The sequence below is a fragment of the Balaenoptera ricei genome, chromosome 16, assembly GCF_028023285.1.
Source record: "Balaenoptera ricei isolate mBalRic1 chromosome 16, mBalRic1.hap2, whole genome shotgun sequence".
Classification (NCBI taxonomy): Eukaryota; Metazoa; Chordata; class Mammalia; order Artiodactyla; family Balaenopteridae; genus Balaenoptera; species Balaenoptera ricei.
Window position 1 is genome coordinate 37,971,927 of NC_082654.1, and position 25,758 is coordinate 37,997,684.

Sequence of the window (25,758 nt, forward strand, 5' to 3'; positions counted from 1 at the left end):
ACTAGAAACGGTTGACACATCCTTGAAAAATACAGAGCAATCTGTTATCATTTAGTCTTAAGTCATATAAAATTATATAATCATCAATCGTGCAATTTCTCAAAGATAAATGTGTGTGTGTGTGTGTGTGTGTGTGTGTGTGTACCATAAATCAAACAGGTCAGACACAGTAACGTGAGTGAAGGGCTGGCCACAGCTGTAAAACAGAGACATTCATCCTGGGATTTTTCTCATATGTCAGCAGAAACGCTCATGGTAGCCATCAAAAATATTTCTATCATGAATTTAGTTAGAACCTTGGCTTGGCGAAGAGGAACAGGCAAATGTAAAACCATTGAAGTTATTTGTTGTCACCTGGGAATGAGAGCTTAAGGTCAGACTGGTGTTTACTCACTACCTTCCTTTGAGGAATGCCTGGGTCACCTGTTACCTCTGTCACCTGTCAGATGCGTCAGCGGGGCAAGAGGAGGCCCAGAGAGCCTTCCCTTAAACACGCCCTTTGCTCTCAGCCTGCCTCTGTGACAGGTGCCTGCATGGACTCTCCTTGAAGGGCAGCCCCTCTCATGCTGCTACATTGCTCAGGACAAATTAGCAGACACAGCTAATGAACCAGGGGACCAAAATGGTTAAGGTCGTGCTGACTTCCAAGCGCCTCTGTGAAAACACAGGCCCTCAACCCTGTCTCCACTTCAGTTCCTACTTCCATCAACACCCCCCCCAGACTTGATTCATAAACCCAGCACTGACGACCCCAAAGGTCTCACTCCCTCTCTAAACTTATGGACCACTGCAGCATCTCTTTCTTCATTGCAGACCCCGTTTTTAGGGGAATTTTTAAAAGTCCCTGCTCCTCAGAGACTGCTTTTTTCTGTGCTTGGTTCATGAGGAAATGACCCGAAACGCTAGCAAGACAGCCGGCTGGCATCTCCTGAGGAATGTGCGAACCGTGCCTGCATCTGCCCCATGAGGCTCACTCAGTATCTCTGGACATTTCAGCAGTTGTTCTGAAGGCTTGGGGTGTTTATCTCCCACAGGCAGCTGAGCTGCCTGCCTTTTCATGAGCAGAGCAGTGGAATGCGGTGGAAGAGACCCAGACCTCCGGCCACCCAGATTAGAGAGTTTTGTGCTGAGGTCCCTATATGGTTGTGTTAGACTGAACGGAGGGCTGAAGTCTGTCTTTGTTCCTTGTTTGGGAAGCAAGTGGGAGGGGAGCAGACCAAGGGGCTATATAATCCTTCAGCGTTCAGCTTCCCCGAACACCAGCCAGAGGAGAGAAGCCCAGCCGAGCACTTTCAGGGTAAGTGGCACCGGCCCAGGGATGTGACTTAGATTCCAGCGGCTCTGACATTACCCAGTATAATCAGATGTCATCTCTGGGGATTTTGGCCAGGTTCACACACTCTGAAATTTTTGAATGAAGATTGTACTACTAACATGATTGTAGCTTTTAGCTCTAATTATCTAACCTTAAAATCCAAGTTAAGACGCAGCCTGGTGTGGGAAAGGGTGGGGAGAGCAAGATGGAATGAAATCTATGTGTGTCACCTGCAACATCTGTTTATACTAAACCAACAGCCTGGATCTTGCAGCGCATTTCAGAGACGCAGTCAAGCTGTCTGCAGTAAGTTACGTGATGATTTATATTTAGGCACTGGAAACTCCAGTATCTGCTTGTGGTTCAGATTTGGTGTGGGGATTTTTCACTGGACTGTACTTTTGGTGCAGCTACGGTGTCTGGAAGTGGATTTTAGAATTGAACCGAGGTCCATTGCCTAGCCTTTGATATTGGCTCCTTGTGTATTTGCATCTGGGTTCCTCTGGCTCTCATTGGTAGTGTCTTCTGTGGGAAAGTCTCTTGCGTGTAACTGTGAGCTTACACTTCAAGATATATGCGTCTCGGTTGGTGGGTCGTATGCAGCAGAGCGCAGCAGGAGCCCAGCTGAATCTTTGTGAATAAAGAGAGAGGGAACCGGGTGTGCGTCTGACAGCTGTTTGCGTTTCAGCCTATGGGATGTCTGGTTTGCATTTCTCAGCCAGGCGGGACCCAGGAGCCAGCCCTGCCACCCCAGGCTGCTCTTTGCTGTAAATCAGGGGTTGGCAGCTTCAGCCCGGACTGGAGTTTTCACACTGAGATTTTCCTTCTATTTTGTGATTCATGACTAAATATGGTTTGTGTTTCAAGACTGTCGAGCTGGGACCTGGAGCGTTCCCCTCCCACTAACTCCTCATTTTTGGCACGAGATGCGCTAGAGTCGGTTGGAGCAAACCCCCTGACCCGGGTGCTGTTCCAAAAGCAGACATTCGAGTGTGTTTTACCTAATTAGGAAATGCTTTGCTCCAAACCCAGCTGCTCATCAGGTTAGGTAAGAGTTGCAAACCACTGAGCCGGGTCCTTTCTGGGGACACAGATTTCTCTAACGACAGTGCTCCTTTTAGAGATTTTAAAATTCTTCCTGGACATTTTCTTTCTTTTTTTTTTTTGCCAAATAAAAACACATTTACCAAATTTTGAGATTTTTAAATTTTCTGCATGCTTGCTGATGCTGAGTGTTAAGCCTACTTTGTCTGCAGTGCATTCTAACACTCCCCCAAACACTTCCTGCCCAAGGAAAGGGTTATTAAGGACATGTGTATTCATAGTGACCACACCATCACATTTTTAGAGCCTCCTAATTCCAAATAGTTTATCCTGTTTTCGGCCCTTACTTTTGTTTTGGCAAGTCTGCTTAGCACATCCAGAGAGGCTGCTGGTTCGGTGCTGACCGCCTCTGACTCATGCCTCGGACTCCGACTGCTTCTTCTGCCTTCTCTCCCTTACATTTCTCATCTCTCTTTTTGCTTCTTAATTTGCTAGGAAGGAAGCCAAATCACATGACTGCCAAACATAATTCAGTGTCTGGAAAGGGAAGGGAAGGGTGGGAAAAGAAAGAGTCGGCCATTGATAACCCTCATTTTCCATTCTTACGAGTAGAATCCACAAGTTGAAGGTTTCTGTGGGAGGCCTGGAGGGAGTGTGGAGAGAAAGCAAAGACTAGAAGTAAAAAGATCTGGATAATGATAATAATCACATAATGATGCTAATAATTTTTAAATAATATTTATTGAGAATTCATAATGTATATGCCACCATAAATTATTTTAAATGCCTTTTAGAAAATCTAATCCCCATAAGAACTCTATGTGCTACCTACAGATTTTACTGTTGTTTCATAGATAAAGAAACTGATTTAGAGATGTTACATAACTTACTAAGTCACACAGCTTCTAAGCGGTGAAGGCCACACTCAAATCCAGAGTGAGACTCCAGAATCCAAGCCCATAGTCATCATGTGCTGTCATCTTTATTGTTCTAACTCTACCAGTTTTGGGATCTTGGACAAATCATTCCAACTTGAGTCTTGATTTCCTGGTTTGTCAGTTGGAGATAATAGTACGTGTCCTGGATTTTAAGATATGTCCTCTCAGTTGAGGTTCATGCTCTTTGCAAAGGGTTATGTTGCATAAGACACTGCCAGGGAAGTTCTAGGCATTTGGAAAGATGGAGCATTGGTTTCATGGGAATGGTCTGGCAAAACTCAAACTGTAATAGCTTTTTTTCTTTTCTTACGTCCCAGAAATTTCCTTAAAAGAGTTGCCTTTTATATCTAGGCCTGGGGGTGCAATGAGTTCACCAACTTAGAAGAATCTTCCTGAACCTGAAATCCTATCATCTCAAAGTCAGGCAGAGAACTCTGGGTGTCCCTCTCTTTAAAGACTATTTTCATCTAATTCTGCTTAAAAAATGGAAGGGGTCTAGATTGAAAGCTGAAGGGTAGCCAAGGGGACCTGATCTCTGGTTCAACTTTGCCTGTAAGGCCCTGTGTGACCTTGAGCAAATCACTTACCCTGAGTTTTCTCATTTGAGAAATGAGGGCATTAAATGAAAACGTTCTCTAATAAGCCTTCAATTTCCCAGATCTTTAAGTTGTTACTTTTGCTCCAGCCTTCCAAATTTTGCGGTAGGATCCAAGCTTAACAATGGGATATTTAAAATATTGTTTTCTTACTAAAAGAATACACGCTCAACTTATTTAGAAAATATTACAGAACCCAGGGATGATCATTTAAAACACCTAGAAAACCCGCCACTTCAAAAATAACCCCCATCAACATCATGGTAAATATGATTAATCTTTTTCTAGCGCATAAAAATACATTTTTAATGGGATTGTACAATGTTACTTTCTCTAATCTCGTATTACATAAGAATATACCTGTAACTTATCTTTTATTTATCTTTTTTAATGGCAACAAAGCATTCTACTGCATGATGTGTAAATTTTTGGATTCACCCTGGCTTGTTGGACTTACAGGGTAGCAGTGGTTTTTATTAATGGAATAACTGTGGCCCCTAAAATTTAAAGCACCTTCTTAGAAAGTTTTGATTGGTTCTAATGTTTTTCCAAGGGTAAAATTTAAAGTCCTCAGGATCCAAAAGAGAATTTTCTTTTAAACATTTTACATTAAATGTCTCAATATTTCCAAATTTTCACATGCTGCCCATTCCTCAAAATCTACGTTTCTGAAAAAAAATTTGAAGTTATAACATATCTAGAAAAATGTGAAGATGGTTGGATACAGACAGCAAATTCCAGATACCTCTTTAACAAATGACTTGTCTCTGTGAATATCTGATCTCATGGTCTGATATTCCATATGTGTTCTGCAGTAGTTCATTCATTCACTTACTTAGTCAGTCTTTAAAGTGCTTGTGAGCACATGTGACGTGCCAGCCACGGTGCTAGAGACCTGTTGTATGAACGTGGAAATCAGAGTTTTAGTTATAAAAAGTTTTCAGTCTAATGAAAGTACTTTGAGATAAATGCTGTGTTAGATAAGAATCAGCAGAGGGCGCTCTAGGAGTACACAGGAGGGGTCTCAACCCAGCCTGGAAGGTGGGAGTGGTCAGGTTAAGTGCCATGACTGCTGGATAACAGCGGGGTGGCTTCCTCCCTGTTCCCTGCAGGACCCCGTGTCGTAGCTCCAGCCAAGATGTGTGAAGAAGAGGACAGCACCGCCCTGGTGTGTGACAATGGCTCTGGGCTCTGTAAGGCTGGCTTTGCTGGGGACGATGCTCCCAGGGCTGTTTTCCCGTCCATTGTGGGACGTCCCAGACATCAGGTGAGGAAAATTTTCTCTGGAACAGAGAGAAACAAGGCTATAGATCTGGTCCCTCTCTGTCTCTGGTACCCGCTATGGGTATTCATAGATTGTCTGTTGCTCTCTGCCCGGAAATGATGTAACCATGTTAAAAATGTACCTCTGATGATTGACGTCTAGAAATAAGTGCCAATTTAATACACCGTGTTGATAGATTATCTATTGGGTGTCTATCAGATACAAAGACTGACTCTTTTTCATAAATCCTTTTTGTCTAAATGTAATCACTGTCATCAGCATCAGAAATATTTATGAGTTTATGGGTTATCTGATGTATTCCATAGCTACTCTTTGGAAAGAAACTAAAATAAAAGCCCCGGTCACCCACTCTCACAGAACCTAATGTTAGATGAAAATAAGCATTGTTACCAAATGTAATTTTACATCTGTTAGCTGTCAACAAAATATATCTGGACAGCCACGTGGTAATTTTACGTAGCATTATGTAGAAACAAAATGTTGATGGCAGCCACAGGGTAAAAACTGAGAGTTTCGTCTCAGAAATTCTCCCTCACAGCAGAAATGTACTTTGCACATTGAGCCTATCTGATTGATATTTAAGCTTTCAATTTGGCATAGATTCACAAGAACAAATAACAGAAGCCTCTCCCCATGAATGAACTCTGTCCCTTTGTTGAACTTTTGGGATGGAGATATTTTGCATAAATCACTACTTATGGAACTATAGTAGCCATGACTGTTTTGCAATTTTAAGTCACTCCAGTGCAATTTTAAATTTTAGTAATGAGAATTTTCTCTTTTTTAAAGCTTCAATGATTAAAAAATACATCCCACTTAATGGATTAAAAAATACATCCCACTACTTTAGGCAGATGTCAGTGTTGATTGGTATGAATTTATCTATGAGAAATCAAGCACAGAGTGATCATTTGTAGAAATAATGTTTTTGCTTATAACGGTTAGATATACTCTCGGGTAGGTGACAACTTCAAAAGTACAGTTTAAAGAATTTATAAGAGGCAAAATGCCATTTAACTAATATGTAAAATTTTACATATCCATTCAACAAATAATGATTGAGTGCCGAAAATGTGCCAGGCAATTTGTCATAGTGGCGAACAAGACAGATACAATCTTTGCCCTAAGAGAGCTCATCAAGGGATGTAGAAGATACATGACACAAAGTTGCCTTACCCCCAGGGTTCTCTGCTATTTGAGAGGACTAGTCAGGCCTGTTTCCAATCAACTAAGGCTGTTTCTTAAGAACTTAGTGACGGTAGGATTCAGCGTATCATTGTTGGTACCGGAAGGAACTTTCTATCGCAATGATTTAACCCTTTGTGTTCGGACTGTAATCAGTTCACAAGTTCTGAGAGAGGCTGGCTCGTGACATGTTGAACCTTTTTTAGGGGGTGATGGTGGGAATGGGACAAAAAGACAGCTACGTTGGTGATGAAGCACAAAGCAAAAGAGGCATCCTGACCCTGAAGTACCCGATAGAACACGGCATCATCACCAACTGGGACGACATGGAAAAGGTACCGGGAGATTCATGCATAATTCCTGTGGCTCCAGATTCCAAACATCTTGCTACTGCTGGGGAAAAGAACTGGCTCACTTTGCCCAATTGTACTTTTACTTGTTGATGTTCCTTCTAGATTATTACTAACTGGGGAAAAAAAAAAAATCCTGAACTGTTTCTTTAAATAAAAAAAAAAAAAGCAAATCCTTTGCCTAACAGGGTTTATAAACCAATTAGAGTGAGCTAGCTCTGCAGATGAGAACAGTAGTCCTTAGACAATGGTGGGAATTAATAGTCTATTGCTCAGTCCACTGGCTTGCCCTCCGAGGACAAGCATTATACGAGTAGCAGCCAGGAGAACAAAGGGTTGCCTTCACCCACCCATTCTTGAAAGTTTTTCATTAACTCACCCTGAACATTTAAAAATATATATATAGTTTTTAGTTTTCACTGTAGAAAACTATACATTCATACATTCCTGAATGTCCCTCAACATATTGAAGCCCAAGCACATGACAAAAATTTTTAAATAAATATTTTTAAAAGTATCTCCCTGTGTTGCATTAAGAGAAGTCTTTATCTCCCAGATCCATATAGCAGAGCTAATGAGAAGAGTTAAATCCTAGGATTTTGATGTTTGTTATTAGAAACATTATGGAAACACAAGTGATCAGAGAAAAAGCAGAAGAAATAATGAGAAAGTGACTTAAATTTTTCAAATGCAGCAAATATATTAGAACCAGAACATCTGGACTTTCATATATCTGTCAGCTCCATACACACACACACACACACACACACACACACACACTCTCTCTCTCTCTCTCTCTCTCCCACTAGTGTAAAAGAAAATAGTGTTGCTAGGATTTATCGGTAATAATGCTGAAACTTCTGCTTCTCTACAAAAATTGTGTTTCATGAGGTTTACTGCGTCTAAGATTCTGGATTTGGTTAAGACTGCAGTTTTCACTGTGAAGAAGATATTAATAGTGGGAAAATACCCTTTTAAGAGTTTCTCCATGGAGCTGGCAGCGTCTCAGAAGGGATGCACCTGGAGAAAGATCCTTGGAACAAATAAAGCATTCCATAATTTCTAAAATTTAAATTCAAAGGGTCTTCGAGAGAGAGAGAGAGAGAGATTGGTTGGTTTTTAAACGATGCTTCAGAGTATCCATAGTATATAATACGATTGGTAGAATTTCTTTTCTTCACTTTTTTTTTTTTTTTTTTTTTTTGATTTCTTGAACACTGTGCTGCTTTTACTTCATCAAAGGAATAGAACTTTCAGGAGTCTCATTTCCTTTCTAGAAACAACAAATTCAAAACCAAAGTAACTGCAATAAGATAAAGACTCTTTAAGGTCGATCTAGCTTTTATTAATGTATGAGCTTTCACTAGCAGTTCTTGTTTTATTTTGTTTTAATTCTGAATGAATTTAATATTTCTGGTGCTAGTGGAGAATTTTCAGGCTTTTAAAAATAACTAATTAACTGAACCTTTTTCACGATGCTTTGTTCTTTATGGCATCCAGGGATTAAAGAAGATGCTCACAATATTCCGTAATAACCTATATGGGAAAAGAATCTGAAAAAGTGTGGATATATGTATATATATAACTGAATCACTTTGCTGTACACCTGAAACTAACACAACATTGTACATCAACTATACTCCAATATAAAATAAAAATTAAATTTAAAAAAGAAACAACTCAAAAATAAAAATAAAAAAAATAAAGAGGCTGCTCAACCATGAAGCAAACACAAGTATGTCCAAAGTACATCACACGGACATGCTAGAAATAGGCACTGGCTTTTTTTGGAAACACCTGAAGGCCAAATGTCTGCCCATGAATGAAAGGTCCAGAGTGTGCTGACCGAGGTAGGCTTCTCTCAGCCCTGGGGAGCAAAGAGGGGAATGGGGGGGAGGAAAATTTCCCTTAAATATTAAAAATGGCAATTAGGTTTTCAGGTCAGCTTCATTCATCCTTTCATATATTCATTCATTTGTCCTTTTACTTGCTACTCTAAGTCATTTGCCCATGAGTATTAACTAAAGTGGAAATAGGGGGTAAAGAAGATATAGTTGAATAATAGTAACATTTACTCTGGGCTAGGCACTGAGCTAAATAGCAACTCTAGGGTTCCCTGACTTAAGTCTCACAAAGACATACAATTATTTTTATATTACCCATGGAGAGATTGTGGCTGAGAAGGGTTAAAATTTACCTAAGCTCACATAACCAAGAAGTGGTTAAGCCAGGATTTGAACCCAGGTTTGATGCCAGAGCCTGTACCCTTAACCACTACTCCATCCTGCCTCATAGCCCTGGGTTTGCATTTTTGCTCATTCACCTACTAGCTGTGTATCCTCAGTGAGTTACTTACAGCCCTTGAGTTTCAGTCTCTGCATCTGTAAAAATGTGGACACATAATGAGTACTTCTAGCATTTTATTTGGACCTGGTTTCATTAGCCCATTCTGATCCCTTTTCGAGGAGTGCAGTGCCCTTACAGCGTCACATCATTGTGTTTTTCCCGGTCCCCCTGCTAGATCTGGCACCACTCTTTCTACAATGAGCTTCGTGTTGCCCCTGAAGAGCATCCAACCCTGCTCACCGAGGCACCCCTGAACCCCAAAGCCAACCGGGAGAAAATGACCCAGGTAAATATGCACTCCAGGGCCCAGCACTTTGGGGTCTGGGGAAAGTCCTGTGTTAAAGGAGCTGTGCAGGGCAGCAGTGAGAAGGCCCCCCCAACAGTCCACTCACAGGCTGGTAACTTTCCAGGATTCCAAAGGCCCGGAGCATCCTTACTGCAGGAATGGCCCCTTGGTTCCAATAGCAACAGGAAATTTCCAAGATTTAACTGAAAAGGTGACACGTTTAGGTTAAAACCTTGTAAGGAGAAGTCATTTCAAAGTGCAGGATAACATAAAAATGGGGAATTTTGGTTCTGGAGTCCGACAGATCCCGGTTTGAAAACTCGATCTGTCACTTAATCAGCTATGTGACTTTAAAGAATCCACTTAATTTCTCAGAGCCTCAGTTTCCTTGTCCATATGTTGGGAATAATATTAGTACTATTATTTTTCAAAGGATTGATGTGAAGATTAATGAGGTAAAGGCTAAATGTGTTCCATGGTACCTGGTATGATAACCTTCAACAAATAGTTATTATTGTCATTATTGTGACTTGTCTGAAGCTCAAAGGTTTTGGATCAGGAGATCATCCATTCCACCAGCCAGACAAGATTTCCAGTTTGGATGATCTGCTAAGTAAATACACCTAGTGTCAATTTCATGCTTGCTATGGTTAAGCACTGGACTAAGCATTTTATACGCATTGTCTCTTTAAATCTTAACAACATAAAGCAGGAGCTATTCGTATGCTGATAATATAAATGAAGAAATCGAGGCTCAAGTACATTAGGTGATTGTACCAAGGTCACACAGCTAGAAGTGGCAGAGCTTGGATTTGGCCCATGATCTTTTGACCTCGGAGAATAATAAATGTAAATACTGCAGGGTCTTTTTCTCCGAAGAGTTCTAGGCGCTACACCAACACACTAGCAGCTGTTCTCTACAGGGGAACATCTGTGTGCCTGGGAAGTGCTCATGTAGCAAGAGATGTTGTTTCTTATGGGGGCTATTTTTCCTGTGAATGGTAAAAAATATAGTTGGGGATTATGGCCGTCTAGCAAATGATGCTAGATATTCACTCTGGTGAATGGACCAGGGAGGGTTTTGCAGATGGAGAAATGGTGGTCTGTGGGCATCTCCGTGGGCACAGATTTCTAATGCTTGACCCGGAGGGACTCTGGTTCTAATCGTGTCCCTAGACTGCATGAGCTGCCACACTGACATTCATACCTGGTTCTCTGTTACCAGCAGGCGGTTCTTTTCTTCCAGGAATCAGGGCTCCTTCACTGCCACCAGAGTGGCCTCAGATTCTAGGGCTGGCATTGACCCAGCAACTACATAAAAAAGTGGAACAGATTAAACGAAACTCAGACCGCAGAACAGGGCTCATCTCAACCAGTCTGAGCTTCAGGTTTAAAAGGCCTCTTTCGGGAATTCCCTGGCGGTCCAGTGGTTAGGACTCTGAGCTTTCACTGCAGAGGGCCTGGGTTCAATCCCTGGTCAGGGAACTAAGATCTGCAAGCCGCGCGGTCAAAAAAAAAAAAAGGGGGGGGCTGTTTCATACACCAGAGAAGTATAGATGCAGTCTTTTGTTTCTTTTGGCTTTGATAACAGTATTAAGTCCTAGACTGTTCACACTGGAAGACTCTCAGAACACTTCTCATCCAAACTCCTCCTCCATTTGTTATCAAGAGACCTGGAATGAAGCCCACATTATTCAGCTGTTAGTTTGGTGAATTCTCCCAGGTCATGTTCAAGTCAGGGCCAGGGCCAGGGCCAGGGCCAGAAGCTAGACCCTCCTTATACCTGGCTGGTCATGTATCCCCCTCCCCATGCCATCAGGCCTCTGGTATAATGGTTTCTTCATTTACACCTTCATTTCTCCTTGACTAGTAACCAAGGCTGCCCTAGCCCTCCTTTACCTTAGTTTCCTCTGCCCAGAACCACGTGGGCCCTCTGCATTCCTCAACAAGATGCTGTCTTGTGCATCCTTGGTAAGACTGGCAGCATCACTAACTCAGCTCTTTGAATTGCTTTGCAGATTATGTTTGAGACTTTCAATGTCCCAGCCATGTATGTGGCTATTCAGGCAGTGCTGTCCCTCTACGCCTCTGGACGTACAACTGGTAGGTGGTGGGGAGGGGTGAGAGCCTCAGTTGAATACACCATCAGTTACAGGATTTAACGGTTCATAAACACACGGGTTGTGATGGATCGGGGTTTAGTTCAAATTGACAGGGTTAATTCCAGCCCTCAGAGGTCTTCTCACCTTTAAAATTAAGCCCTTTAACTTGTATTTCCAGGAGGACTTCTCCTATTGTTTCCCTCTTCCTGTTCTTTTCTTTTTTGTTCTTTATCCAGCCCTGCCCCACTTCTCCTATCAAATGCCTTCCTTCCTTTCAAATAAGAGTCTTAGAAATTCCCCTTCTATTAGACCAGTAAGTGATCCCATACCAGCTGCCCTGGTGACTTTTATTGTGTACAACTGTCCCCCAGGCATTGTGCTGGACTCTGGAGATGGTGTTACCCACAATGTACCCATCTATGAGGGCTATGCCTTGCCCCACGCCATCATGCGTCTGGACCTGGCTGGCCGAGATCTCACCGACTACCTCATGAAGATCCTGACTGAGCGAGGCTATTCCTTCGTGACCACAGGTGAGGCCTGCGGGAGATAAAGGGAGGGGGTGTAAGGGCGGGGTGTTCTTCCTGGACTTGGTGATTATCCAAGGAAACAATGGGAGGCAGCCTTGCAGATATCAAGGCCTGATTCTAATGCCCAGGGCAAAGCAGTGAATATTTTGCTATGTGAAATCACTAAACGATTACACTATTTCTTCAAGAAGAACAGTTATAACCATCTGGTATTATGAGCCGGTCAGAATTGCATTATTTGAACATTTTTTAATCCCTTCCATTCACACATAGAGACTGAAGATGGTATGGTGTGGTGATGGGCAGTCTTTGGAGACATCTCAGTAGGACTTGGGTCCCAATTCTGCCACTCACTAGCTGTGTGACCTTGGACTAGATGCCCAAGTTCACTAAGCCATAGCCTCTTCATCTGTAAAATGGGAGTAATCATAGACCCTTTCTCACAAGGATGTTGTGAGTAGTAAATGAGATCATGCACGTGCAATTCCTGGCCCTGAGGAAGCATGCAGCACTTGTTAGTGACTGTTAATATCAACCCGCAGGCAGCAACACATTTGTCTTCAGACTATAAACTGGCGTCACCTGGTCTCTATCTACGAGAGGCAGAGGCAGACTATACTAGAGATGTCGGGACGTCCTCAGTGCCCTTGACCCTGGCTGTCCGCCCTCCCTTGGCCAGTTTGGTCTTGTCCAAATGTTTAGGTTTCTGGACATCCCTGAGGCTTATTCTAGACTCCAAGTTTGAGCCCTGAAGATGTTAAAATCTCCTTTTGGAGTAGGCAGTTGAGTGAATTCTGTTCCTCCTCTACTCCCTATGAAGAATTCCAAGATGCTTCGAAAAGGTTCCCAGGGGCCCAGATGGAACCAATAGCTTAGAACTTCAGAGGGCAGGAGTCTGAAAGCGGTCTGCCTGCCCACTTCTTCCATGCACCACTGGGGCCTTCTCAATTGGGACTTGTCCTGAGCCAGGGCCTGCCTCATTCTGGAAGGTGATGAATTTTCCAAGGATTTGAGCTAGAATCTACCTGGCCCAGATGACACGGGTCTCTGGAGCTTTTTGAAACTGTAGGGGCCTCTAAGGGGCGGCTTCGGCATGCGTCTTCCTGGTCAACTGAAAATCCAATATAACATACGGTTATAAAGCACTTATAATGGAGATTCATTAGTTAATCGTGCAAAAAAGTTAATGTGCAAAGGATTTCCTGCTCTTTGCCTGTTTCTAGCCAGCTCATTTGCATCCTGTCCTGAATTTTCCAGACAATATTTGCTAAGAACCTTCTGTGTGAGGCACTCCGCTGGGAACAGAAGTGGTTCCGTAGTGGACTTATAATTTAATTGCCCTGATGGATTTGGGGTTGCAGAATGTAATATCGAACTTATACACTTTGTGGATGGAGCCTGTATTGTAGGAGAGTCTGCAGTAGGGCAGGTGGATTTTTACCGCCTGTGCAAACCATATTTGCCACCATGTTTGTATCTCGCTGACAGCTGAGCGTGAGATTGTCCGGGACATCAAGGAGAAACTGTGCTATGTAGCCCTGGACTTTGAAAACGAGATGGCCACTGCTGCGTCCTCCTCCTCCCTCGAGAAGAGCTACGAGCTGCCTGACGGGCAGGTGATCACCATTGGGAACGAGCGGTTCCGCTGCCCAGAGACCCTGTTCCAGCCCTCGTTCATCGGTAGGCAGCACTCCCTGCCCCTGCTTCTGGGGAGACCACCCTCTCCTCCTGCACCCAGCCGACCCTCAGCCCCCAGCACCCTTCTGCATGTGGGGACATGTGACAGGGGCCACAAAACCGAGTGCATTTCTAAACCAGGGCAAAGGAAAGAATGTCACATTTTTAAGAGTTAAGGAGGCCAGAGAAGGAGTGTTCTTTTTAAGAAAGCATTGTCTATGTTGTAGTCAAGCCCAAAGCATTCTTGGCATGTGGTTTACAGTGAAAGAATCAGATACTCTCTGTGCTTAGGACACAGTGGAGCCACCGGATGGATGGGAAAGATAGGTTGAATGCTGAGTTTGGGAATAATAGGGGGCGAGAAAAATGGAAATGCCCAATCCTACGTTAGCACGGACCTTGGGGGACAGGTTAGCATAGTTGTTTACAGGGGGCAGGCTCTGGGAGAGGTGAGCCTGGGTTTGAGTCTTAATTCTCTATTCATGACCTTGGACCCTGAAGTCTCAGTGTCTTCACCTATAAAATGAGGATTGTCATAGTACCTATTTCATAGCGTGGCTGTGAGGATTACACGAGCTGTGTGGGGGGCACTTAGCCCAGGACTTGGCCGAAATGAGCATTCAATGCTTATTAGATATTGGCTCTAATTAATCACTAAGCATTATTAGTATTACATCATAAAACTGCAAAGATTGAAGAAAAGCGAGTCTTTGTCCAAATAAAATGAAGCATTTTTTTTTTTTTGGATGATTCAGCATCATATAGTTTTAAGGAGTAAGAACAAGGCAGCAGCCAAAGAGGGACTTGGGAGAGTTCTGAGCAATGGCTGCAACATTGGCTCAGCGTGGAAACTTCTGCTGGCAATCTGAAGACTTTGCTTCTTATTTGAATCATTTATAGTAGTGAATCTATTAAAAATTAGGGATATGATGTTGTAGCCGCCCACCCTCCCAGAGATGCTGAGGCAGGGCTTCCTCCCTAGACAAGAGGTAGGAGGACATGAGGCATCTGAGGACCTTTCGGTCCTGAGATGGCTGGTTCCCAGAGCATCATGCCTGCCTATCTTTGGTCCAGTGTAAGACCATCCAGTTGCTCGCATCGTCTTCCACGTCAACCTGGGCTTTATTCACCACCCAAGGACCATGGCCCGTGTCTCTTTTCCAGGGATGGAGTCTGCTGGCATCCATGAAACCACCTACAACAGCATCATGAAATGCGATATTGACATCAGGAAGGACCTCTATGCTAACAACGTCCTCTCCGGGGGCACCACCATGTACCCCGGCATTGCCGACCGCATGCAGAAGGAGATCACGGCCCTGGCGCCCAGCACCATGAAGATCAAGGTACAGTTCAGTGACGGACCCATGTATCCTGCTGGCAATGCCAGCCCTACAACCAGAGGTGAAGGACTCTTCAGAGGCTACATCTTGGTCACACGCACTCACGGGTTTTAGAGCTAGGCAGTGGTTAAAAGTCCACAAGTCTCATACGTTAAAGGATATAGGTCAGTTCAGTTCATAAAGGAGTTGAATTATCTTGTACAAAATTTAATCTATACTTATCCTTGTCAATCAGCTACTTTCAGCAGCTGCAGTGAAGGTCAATAGAGCCCCCCATGTGTCCATATCTCACTAAAATACACATTTTGTTGCTTTTCCTTATCACAAAAATAGTGCATGTCATGTATAGAGCATTACAAATATTACAGATGAGCCAGACTTATTTCTGAAGAGGTGTAAACCCTGTAGATTCAATAGTGTATACTCTTCTTCCAGTACTAAATGTGACTCCATCTCAGTGGCCAGGAATTAGAATTTTATCTTCATCTCTCTGTCTGACATACCCTTTGATACAAGTGCTCAAAAGTGCAGCATGACCCCAGGATGACCAAGCTCAGTCCTTGAGCCATCAGAACCCCTACACTGTGTGAGTTTTGAGTCACAGTCAAAGAAACTCAGATTAAAAGGCCATCATTCTTTGGAGGCAAACTGGTGACTTCTCAAAGGCTGTTATCACTCTGAAATCAGGAGGCCAGGCTGGGACCTTCTGATCCACGTCCCAGGGAGCAGGAGAAGGGGCACCCTGGGGGCAGTTCACACACACGAGAGGTATTCAGACAAGTTCTCTGTTATTTGCACTCTTTTTCTGAAAGGGTCTGCAGCTAACATAACAGGGAGGGCTAGACTGAAGCATGCTCTCTCTCCACATTAGAGGCTCGGAATTCTGCGGGTTAAGAGGAGAGAGACTGTTTTCTGAGGATTTGTGATTCTCAGATGCCCCTCCGATTGGCACTTACCTCCTCATCTTCCCACCCTGGAGGGAGCGACGTGAAACCAGCTGCTAGGTCTCTGACAAAGCCAACCGAGGTTGGGGGTATATGGCAGACACCCAGCTAGAGTTGGGTAGTTTCTAGTTCTTCAAACTTGGAGTCTTGAATAGAAATGAATGTAGAACTTTGAGCTCCAGTGTGATGAGAGCAAACCATTAAAAACCTGGCACAGTAAGATGGTGACACTAGGGGAAACTGACACTGAATGGGGGTGGGGGGTGGTCTATAGGAACTCTCTGCACTGTCTTTACCACTTTTCTGTAAAACTAAAATTATACGAAAATGAAAAGCTATTTCTAAAACAAAACAAAAAAATACCTGCGAGAGGTCCAGGTTTGCATACTGGGTCTGATAGTTACCAACCGGTGTGACCAAGGTCAATTACTTAAACCTCTCTCAGTCTCTGTTTCCTCATTTGGAATAGGAGAGTAATTCAGTACTTACTCTTCAAAGTGGTTATGAGCATTAAATGAGATAGTACATGTAAAATGCTTAGCTAAGTGCTCGGCACATGGTAAGTGCTCAGTAAATATCAGCTACTTGTATTAAAAATAAATGTTCAGCCAGAGCTCAAGGGATAAACAGAAATTAAACCCTTTCACCACCGTTTCAGAAATACCTTATCTGTTGGCCCAAGTGTCCATATTCATTTCTACCCAAGTATCCAAGTCTGATGTGGAATTTGGAATTACTCAACTATAGGTATTTTTAGAGTTGCTGTAGGGAGACATACCCTTGGCCTGATTCACTGCTCTCTGAGCCTAAACCATTCATTGATTTAAGAAATGTCAACATGCCCTTATATGCCAGGCCTGTGCAGTGGGTAGGACCAGCCAATGCAGCCTAACCCGGACCTATCCCAGGGGAATGTTCATCCCAGTGGGGGACACTTGGGCCCCTCTGTGTTAAACAGTGCATCTCAGTGTACTTAATCAGGTCTATAGTAAGTTCCTGTGTGGTAAGTTCTGGCACAATCAAAACTTCTCCTTGAAGCTGCTGGTGTTTGTGTCCACAGAGCGTATGTGTCGTGCTGAGTTCTGAAGAACAGCTTATGGAAGTCAGGGACATTGTCAGGGCTTAAGTGGAGGCCGTGCAGGATTTGGGGCCAACTTTCAGTTTGCCCAATAGTAGACTGAATGCAGCAGGGGTGTCATAGATGCTTTGGAACAGATTGTGTAAAAGGAAGCTGGGAAACCAAATGTGCTCACTGAAGAATTTCTAAATCCACAACTTATTCACACCCCATGGGTTAGGGTTCAGGTTCGGGTTCAGCATCTAACAGCCAAGACTGTCCCTGTTGTCCATGAAACTTCAGCGGGGGCCACCAAATTCGGACCATGCTGGAATGCCCAGGCCCCGTCCTAGTGCATTAATGGCCCTTCTTTCTCATGCTGACCAACAGATCATTGCCCCTCCCGAGCGCAAATACTCCGTCTGGATTGGCGGCTCCATCCTGGCCTCTCTGTCCACCTTCCAGCAGATGTGGATCAGCAAACAGGAGTACGACGAGGCCGGGCCATCCATCGTCCACCGCAAATGCTTCTAGAACACTTCCCTGCTCTCTGTCTCTAGCACACACTGTGAATGTTTTGTGGAATAATGCCTTCAATTCTTTTCCAAATCATTCCTAGCCAAAGCTCTGACTTGTTACCTATGTGTTTTTTAATAAATCTGAAATATGTTACCTGTAACCTGTCGCCTTGGCCTCTGATCAGCACCAGGCTGATCATGTTATTTCTGTTAGGCTGACCTCACCCATTACCGAGTGGCTCCCTCTAGTGGTACAGCCGAGGACATGACAACCAGGATGTGTAAGTTTCCCAGGAAAGGGTAGAATCACATTAACACGGGAAGTGCCAACCAATGCCGTAAGTGGGAAGAATTTGAAAACCCACAGGAGATAAACATAAACATGGGTTAAAATGTATCAACAGGATAATCCACACTGACTCACAACTTGCTGAGTCATTATATAACTTTGCTCTCTATAACTTCCTGAATGGTAGCCTGGTGGGTGAAAATAAAACAGCAACAACTGTGTGTGTGTGTGTGTGTGTGTGTGTGTGTGTGCTTGTACACACACATACATACATATATTATACATGCACATATATATGACTTTTTATATATAACAAATTAAACTTAAATATATATTAAAAGAAAGTATGACTTAAGTTTACCAGGGGAAACATAGATTTTTAAAAAACAGAAATGGTACTCTAAAATCTCACTACACATCTAAATCATCTGTTTGCCTTCTTCTAATCAATATCTGTCTCTGAAAATTATACTACAGTTACTTTCACACCAGAAGGGATGGGAAAAATAACAATACTTTCCAAGGACCACTGGTGTCAATCACCACCACTAAGGGATTCACATATATCTTCACTCATTTGTTCTTCAGAACTCTTTGGGGAAAATATTATTATCATACCCATTTTATTTTACTTTATTTTGATGTTAATTTTTTATTGAAGTATAGTTGATTTACAATGCTGTGTTAGTGCCATGTGTACAGCAAAGTGATTCAGTTATACACACATATATAGTTATTCTTTTTCAGATTCTTTTCCCTTATAGGTTATTACAAAATACTGAGTAGAGCTCCCTGTGGTATACAGTAGGTCCTTGTGGGTTATCTTTTTTTTTTTTTTTTTGGTCCGGCTGCACCATGTGGCATGCAGTATCTTAGTTCCCCGACCAGGGATGGAACCTGTGGCCCCTGCAGTGGAAGTGTGGAGTCTTAACCACTGGACCACCAGGGAAGTCCCGGTTATCTATTTTTTATATAACAGTGTGTATATGTTAATCCCAAACATTTTATAGAGGAAGAAACAGAAGTTTTCCCTTAATATCATTATATAGGAGAGCTGCCAACTTCTCTTTTACCCAACTGGCCCTGGAGGTACAAAGATGTATAAAAATACTTTCCCTGCCCTTGAGCGTCTTTGTCTCAAAGCACTTTTCTGCCCAGGCCGTTTAGCATCCTCGCAGCTCCCCGGCTGGGTGCCACTTGTCCTCCTGGGTATAAACATCTGAGTGCGGTCAGCAGCCACTGGCTGTCCTTGGGAGTCAGGAGGTGGATCTCCGTCCATCTCACTGCAGAGACCTCAGAGTCAAAGATTTAATGCCTGTTTGGTCCAGAAAATCCAAGCTTCCCCTGGTCTCCTCTGCCCTGTAGCTTCAGTCAATTAAGATTAATACTACAAATAATAAGAGCTGGCATGTGCTGAGTAACTGTCATGACCAGATCCTGCCAAGCCTTTTATATTAGGATCTCATTTTATCCTACAACAGTCCTGTGGATTGGATATTCTCACGGCCTCTTTACGGATGGAAACTAGGAGGTCTGGAGCTGTGGCTGGGAACTTGAGCTTTAATCAGATTTCTCTGGTGATTCTTCTGCACATCAAAATCTGAGAACCACTGTTAACGTGCTATGATTGAAATTTTCCAGTTGCAAGTTTATGCTTACCAGGCAAGGCACTCCATACCCACTAAATTGAAACTTAAGGATTAGTGTACAAATACTTGGAAACAGATGACTTTCATAATTGAGGCAAAGATCACCAAGCATTCCCGTTGTAGTCACTGCAGGGTTTAGGTAAAGTGAACCAAGTTGACTGCAGTGTTGTACTCCACATTCACCACCAGAGGGCGCGAGCTCTCCGGTAAAGAAAAGGGCGTTTAGAACGGTCTCTCACAGAATCTGGAAACTGGCGTGGCCAGAGGCAAAAATCAGGAAAGCCTGAACCACCCACCGAATGTGCATTAGTGAAACGTTCTTTCCTTGTGAGCACCCAGCCGCAGTGCCTAAGCACCTCCTCCCAGTCATAGATCAGTAACTCCTCCCCTTCATGCCACAGATGCCCATGACTTGGAGGACTGGGCAGGTGGCAGCGTCTCTTGAGCCTCACATGAATCTCCAGAGGAGGTAAACCCAGCAACAGACAGGTTTGGCTGCTTCGTGAGTCCTCTTCTGTCCCCTAACAATAGCAAACCAAACTCTATCTAACACTTCTCCTATGACCACCAATTTTCCCACAACGGGCCCATGCAGCCCCTGAAGATGACATGAGTTTTTAATAACATTGATCCACATCATGCAACCTTTGCTGTGAGCATATCAGCAGAAAGAAGCACTATTTTTTAAAAAAGAATAATTCTCCGTTGCCTGTGCGGCATCATTTGTGTAGTCAGGCCGAGCTTGAGTATTTTTAGCAGGATTTCAAACAAAGAACAGCCTGGAAAAGAATTTGCAGTTCCCGCAAGGGAGGGGGCTGTCTGGGCCAACACACTCGCTGACTGCAACTAAGCTTATTCAAAAAGATCGGACAAAGAAAAGAGAGAAGTAGATGGGACAGCTGGGGACGTGGTTCTTCTGCATCCGAGTATGAAAACCAGATGTTTAAGTAATGTTTACTCCTGGGAGAACCAAGTCAATTCAGGTAATGTTTGAAGGGCACATACTAGAGATACAAAGAACAAGGTTCTGTCTGTATGGGACTTATAATCTATGGGGAAAATGGACATTAAACAAGTAGCTAGGGTGCATCGTGAGGATTACAGAAGTGGAAATATACGGGGTATGAGCTCTTATGACCCCAGGGGAGGCCTCCCTGAGGAAGTAGCGCTTAAGCAGAGGTTTACAGAGTAAGAGATAACTAGGAAAAAGAGCGGGGGGAGTGAGAGGCTTGAGGCTGGACAAGAGGAAGTGGGGCGTATAGGGAATGTGCTCCAGGCAGAGGCCCCGAGACGGGAGAGGATGTTGCATGTGCAGAAAAGAGAACACAAAGAACTGAACCCACACATAGGCTTCAGAAGTGCGACTATACTTGACTATAATTTTCCAAAGTAGAGTTCATAACATTTTCTCTGTGAAATGTCTGTCTTGAAATCAGACACCGATTACAAGCTATTAAGGCAACGCTGAGTGAGAACTTTGTTATCTCTGATTCACTTGCCATTCCCGAGCATTTTCTCTTACACGTTAATTCAATTCTTCATCTCAATTTCAGAAATGTATCTGGGAAACGAACACTCTAAAACCACCATCTCTCACTCTAATTTGTTCCTGATGGCTCCAGCTATTCCAGACTGTTTTTTGTTTTTTTGTATTTTTTAAAAAATTTATTTAGTTAGTTTTGGCTGTGTTGGGTCTTCGTTTCTGTGCGAGGGCTTTCTCTAGTTGCGGCAAGCGGGGGCCACTCTTCATCGCAGTGCTCGGGCCTCTCACTATCGCGGCCTCTTGTTGCGGAGCATAGGCTCCAGACGCTCAGGCTCAGTAGTTGTGGCGCACGGGCTTAGTTGCTCCGCGGCATGTGGGATCTTCCCGGACCAGGGCTCGAACCCATGTCCCCTGCATTGGCAGGCAGATTCTCAACCACTGTGCCACCAGGGAAGCCCCAGACTGTTCTTTATATGGCAACTTCATGCCCCTTAAAGATGGAAGGGAATACAAATGATTACCATTTGCCTGATTGGTTTTGTAACATGTTAACTTCAAGGAAAACAGATGATGACACAGGCTTCTCTGTAGCGTAGTTCATGACAGTTTTCAGTGGCCTAAAGCTCAGAGGTCCTTAAGCAGGTTTCCTCTTGTTGGAGAAAAAGCACTGTAGTCACACCAAAACAAAAGATGTCCTTTTCACATTCTCCTATTCCTCCTAGATCATGTCTTCTATTTCTTCCCCTCCATATTCAGTTTTTGAACCTTATTCCTCAGTCCTTTCCTTGGATCACTTCTTTCCTCCCCTGCTTTTGATCTCTCTGCATCTGCTACAATCTAAAACTCCTTAAGAAATGGCCTAAAATCATTTAACTTCAACCTTCCTTTACGAAATGGCATCACCTACTCAGACAAAAATATATTAAGCAGGCGAATCGTATCCTCCAAATTTAGAACTAGCCCTCATTCTTAAAAACAGAAAATGTTGTGATTTCAGATGGATGTTCTGATGTAATCTTGTGAATTCATACACCACTGCATTTAATGAAAAGCAAAAGTAGTATTTTAGAGCGCTGTTACTGTGGCTCTAGTTGGTTGCAGCCCAAATAGTTGACCATCCTTGATAAAATAAAATTCTGCTTCTGAACTTGGTTCTAGTGAACTTGATAAAGGCCTGGGACTGGTCACCCACAACAATAAGAATGTGATGAGAGTGGGTTCTAGAAACCTCAGGTGCCTTCATCATATCACCTCTGATTTTATTATTAAAAGTTGGCTTTAAAAGAATTAACTTAATAATGTATTGCTCTGTCAAAACTACAATGAGATATCACATCACACCTACTAGGATGGCTATAATAATAAAAAAATAATGTGTTGGCAAGGATGTGAAGAAATTGGAACTTTGTACATTGTTGGTGGGAATATAAAATGGTTTAGCTGCTGTGGAAAAGGTAAGCGTAGAACTACCATGTGACCCTGCAATTCTACCGCTAAATATATACCCAGCAGAATTGAAAACATATACTGAAACAAGTACACGTTTGCACTTGTACAAACTTGTACAAACAAATAAGTACATGCATGCTTATAGCAGTGCTATTCACAATAGCCAAAAGGTGGAAACAACCCAAATGTCCATTGATGGATGAATGGATAAACAAATTGTGGTATACACATACAATGGATGAAAAGGAATGCACTGATATATATGTTAAAACGTGGATAGACCTGTAAAAGTTTATGTTAAGTGAAAGAAGCCAGACTCAAAAGTTCACATATTTTACGATTTCAATTATATGAAATCTCTAGAATAGAAAAACCCATAGAAACAGAATGCAGCTTGATGATTGTCAGGGTTTGGGAGAGGGGAATGGGGATAAATGGCTTAATGGGTAAGGGGTTTCACTTTGGAGAGATGGAAATGTTTTGGAACAAGATAGAGGTGATGGTTTTACAACACTGTGAATGTACTAAATGTCACTGAATTGTTCACTTTAAAATGGTTAATTTTATGTTATGTGAATTTCACCCCAATAAATTACTTTTTAATTAAAAAATTAAAATTATGTATTATCCTGGAAAAAATGTCAGTAAGTACAAAGCTTTATTGCTGAAAAAACCCTGCAACATCAGTTAATTCACACACCTCATTTCTGTAGGTAATGAAACCTTGCCTGAAGTCAAGAATAGAGTAAGTTTCTTCGGGTTGTTTGTTTTTCTTGTTCATCAGCCTTTATATTAGGAGGACACATAATGGAGCTTATTTTTTGAACAACCTATAAATGCTTTTTCTTGACAAATTGAAGAGAGGAATTTTAAACGTCCTCTTGGGACTCAAGAATACAGATTCCCCACTCATTACATTGATACATCTGGGACCCACCCAGACAATGACTAATTTGAGTAAACAATTTTAGTTTTTCACAGTCAACTCTGGTTAACTCCATGCAGATGAATAGTTAATCCTCTTTGACAGAGGTAAAACAAGACAAAACTAAACTAAACTATTCGTCTCCATTTGGTTTTAGAATGTCTTTTGGTCTAGATAATGCCCAAGACATTGACTTCAAACAAATTAAGTAAAGCCTGTCTGCGGTCTACAGTATTCTAATTCTACCCTCTCTCCCCCAGGGTCCGTCTCCATTTTCCTGTTTTCTCTCCCTCATCCTCTGCATCTCCCCAGACTAACTTATGTTTTTGTCAGCTGCCCCCAAGAAAAATATATTCTTGACTTGTGAAGAGCCAAGATGCTAGAAAAGGAAACAGGTTTCTTAAAAAAAACAGAGAAGTGTTCTTTGCATATTTGTGTCTTTACAATAAATAACAAGCTAAAGTCTTCTAAGAATAAGGAGCTGAAAGTTTACCTTTCTTCCTTTATCTTTGCCAAATACATGACAATTCTCAAGCATCCTTTTCACAGAAGACATTCGCTTGCTAGAAAATTCTGCAAGACATGCTGGAAGAGAAACATCTGCTTTCCACATCTGGGACAACTGTAGCTGGTTTTGCAACAGAAATTTCGATATAAGTCCAAACCATTGTAATAAGGCAGTTTCCAGTACGACCGAAGTGGGTGCAGCAGGGGATGAACTGGGGGGAAAAATACTGAACCAATTCTAGAATGTGGCCTTAACTGATACTGTATCTCAAATATAATGCCATGTTTTCCACAAGTAAAATTCTACTAAAAAGAAACCAAGAATAACTTCAGTAGCTGAGACTATTCCACAGACATCCTGCTTTGCTCCAAGGTCTATGGAGAAGAGAATGATTTCTGCATGACAACAAAGAAAGTCATTTCCATTCCATCTCTGAGAAAAAAAGAAAACAAATTCAGTAAATATTTTTTGAGTATTATATTAGTTTGCTAGGGTGGCCATAACAAAATACCACAGACTGGTTGGCTTAAGCAACAGAAATTTATTTTCTCACAGTTCTGGAGACTGGAAGTAAGAGATCAAGGTGTTGGCAGATTTGGTTTCTTCTGAGGCCTCTCTCCCCGTAGACGGCCATCTTCTCCCTGTGTTATCACAGGGTCTTCCCTCTGTGTCTGTGTCCTGATCTCTTCCTCTTGTAAGGACACCAGTCACATTGGATTAGGGCCCCCTCTAGTGGCCAAATTTTAACTCAATTACTACTCTAAAGGTTCGTTCTCCAAATACATTCTGAGGTACTGGGGGTTGGGACTTCAACACGTGAATTCTGGGGGGACACAACTCAGCCCATAACAAGTACATACCAGGTGCCAGGCACTGAGTACAAACAGACTAGCATTCAAAACCAAAGGAAATTCTCAATACTCTGTAATGACCTATATGGAAAAATAATCTAAAAAAGAGTGGAGATATATATATATATGTATAACTGATACACTTTGCTGTACAGCAGAAACTAACACAACATCGTAAATCAGCTATAGTCCAATAAAAATTAAAAAAAAATACAAAGGAAGCTCAGGCGCAATTGGTTCATTTTCTACAGAAGCACAAATCTGAAAAGAAATGAACTATCTTTGCCTTCGAAGGTAAGGAAGTGGCAAATGGGGCTCTGGAATGGATTCATATTCAAAAGAGGGAGCTGCACTGCCTGCTGGGAATGAGATCTTCCAGAGGAAGCTCTTCCAGGGAACGTCTATGGTCGCACACCCACCCACTCACGCACACACACACACACACACACTCACACGGGCCTCCACGGTGACTCACGTGGGCTCTGCTCCTGGCCAGCCCAGCCCTCGGGGGCGTGGCCACACCTCTGATGGCTCCTCTTTCAGACAGGGCATAAGGAACTCATTCTTCCACGCAGGGCGAGTCATAGGTTTGCAGCCTCCAGGGGTCCTTCAGCTCTGTGGCAAGGTCCTCCTGGGAAGTCTGGTTAGTTGGGTTTGCACCTGGCAATAAGAAAACCATACGCCCTTCAAGAGCAGCTTTTCAAACTTCGTCTCAGGTCTGAGATTTTGCGTCCCCTTGCAAGGGAATAAAAATGCCAAGAATGCCCCACTCCTTTAGGGAATATGGTATATCTTTTTAATGAAAAATGAGTTCCCGGAATTCCCTGGTGGTACAGTGGTTAAGAATCCGCCTGCCAATGCAGGGGACACAGGTTCAAGCCCTGGTCTGGGAAGATCCCACATGCCGCGGAGCAACTGAGCCTGTGCATCACAACTACTGAGCCTGAGCTCTAGAGCCTGTGAGCCACAACTACTGAGCCTGAGCTCTAGAGCCTGTGAGCCACAACTACTGAGCCCTCGTGCCACAACTACTGAAGTCCGTGTGCCCTAGAGCCCGTGCTCCACAACAAGAGAAGCCACCGCAATGA

The 25,758-nt window shown here is 43.0% G+C and overlaps 1 protein-coding gene across 1 annotated transcript; it reads left to right on the forward strand.

The window, feature by feature from the left end:
• Positions 1 to 1,188: 1,188 nt before the first annotated feature.
• Positions 1,189 to 17,677, forward strand: ACTA2 (actin alpha 2, smooth muscle). The gene is made up of 9 exons (XM_059901046.1): positions 1,189 to 1,297; positions 5,006 to 5,160; positions 6,570 to 6,698; positions 9,235 to 9,345; positions 11,364 to 11,448; positions 11,819 to 11,980; positions 13,466 to 13,657; positions 14,819 to 15,000; positions 17,389 to 17,677. The coding sequence occupies exons 2-9, from the start codon at positions 5,032 to 5,034 to the stop codon at positions 17,530 to 17,532; spliced, it is 1,134 nt and encodes a 377-aa protein (XP_059757029.1). The 5' UTR covers positions 1,189 to 1,297; positions 5,006 to 5,031; the 3' UTR covers positions 17,533 to 17,677.
• Positions 17,678 to 25,758: the final 8,081 nt, after the last annotated feature.

Coding starts and splice junctions, on each gene's coding strand:
- ACTA2 (XM_059901046.1), top strand. CDS start 5,032: ATGTGTGAAGAAGAGGACAGCACCGCCCTGGTGTGTGACAATGGCTCT. Junction 13,658..14,818: donor GTTCCAGCCCTCGTTCATCG/GTAGGCAGCACT, acceptor TCTCTTTTCCAG/GGATGGAGTCTGCTGGCATC. Junction 15,001..17,388: donor CCAGCACCATGAAGATCAAG/GTACAGTTCAGT, acceptor GCTGACCAACAG/ATCATTGCCCCTCCCGAGCG.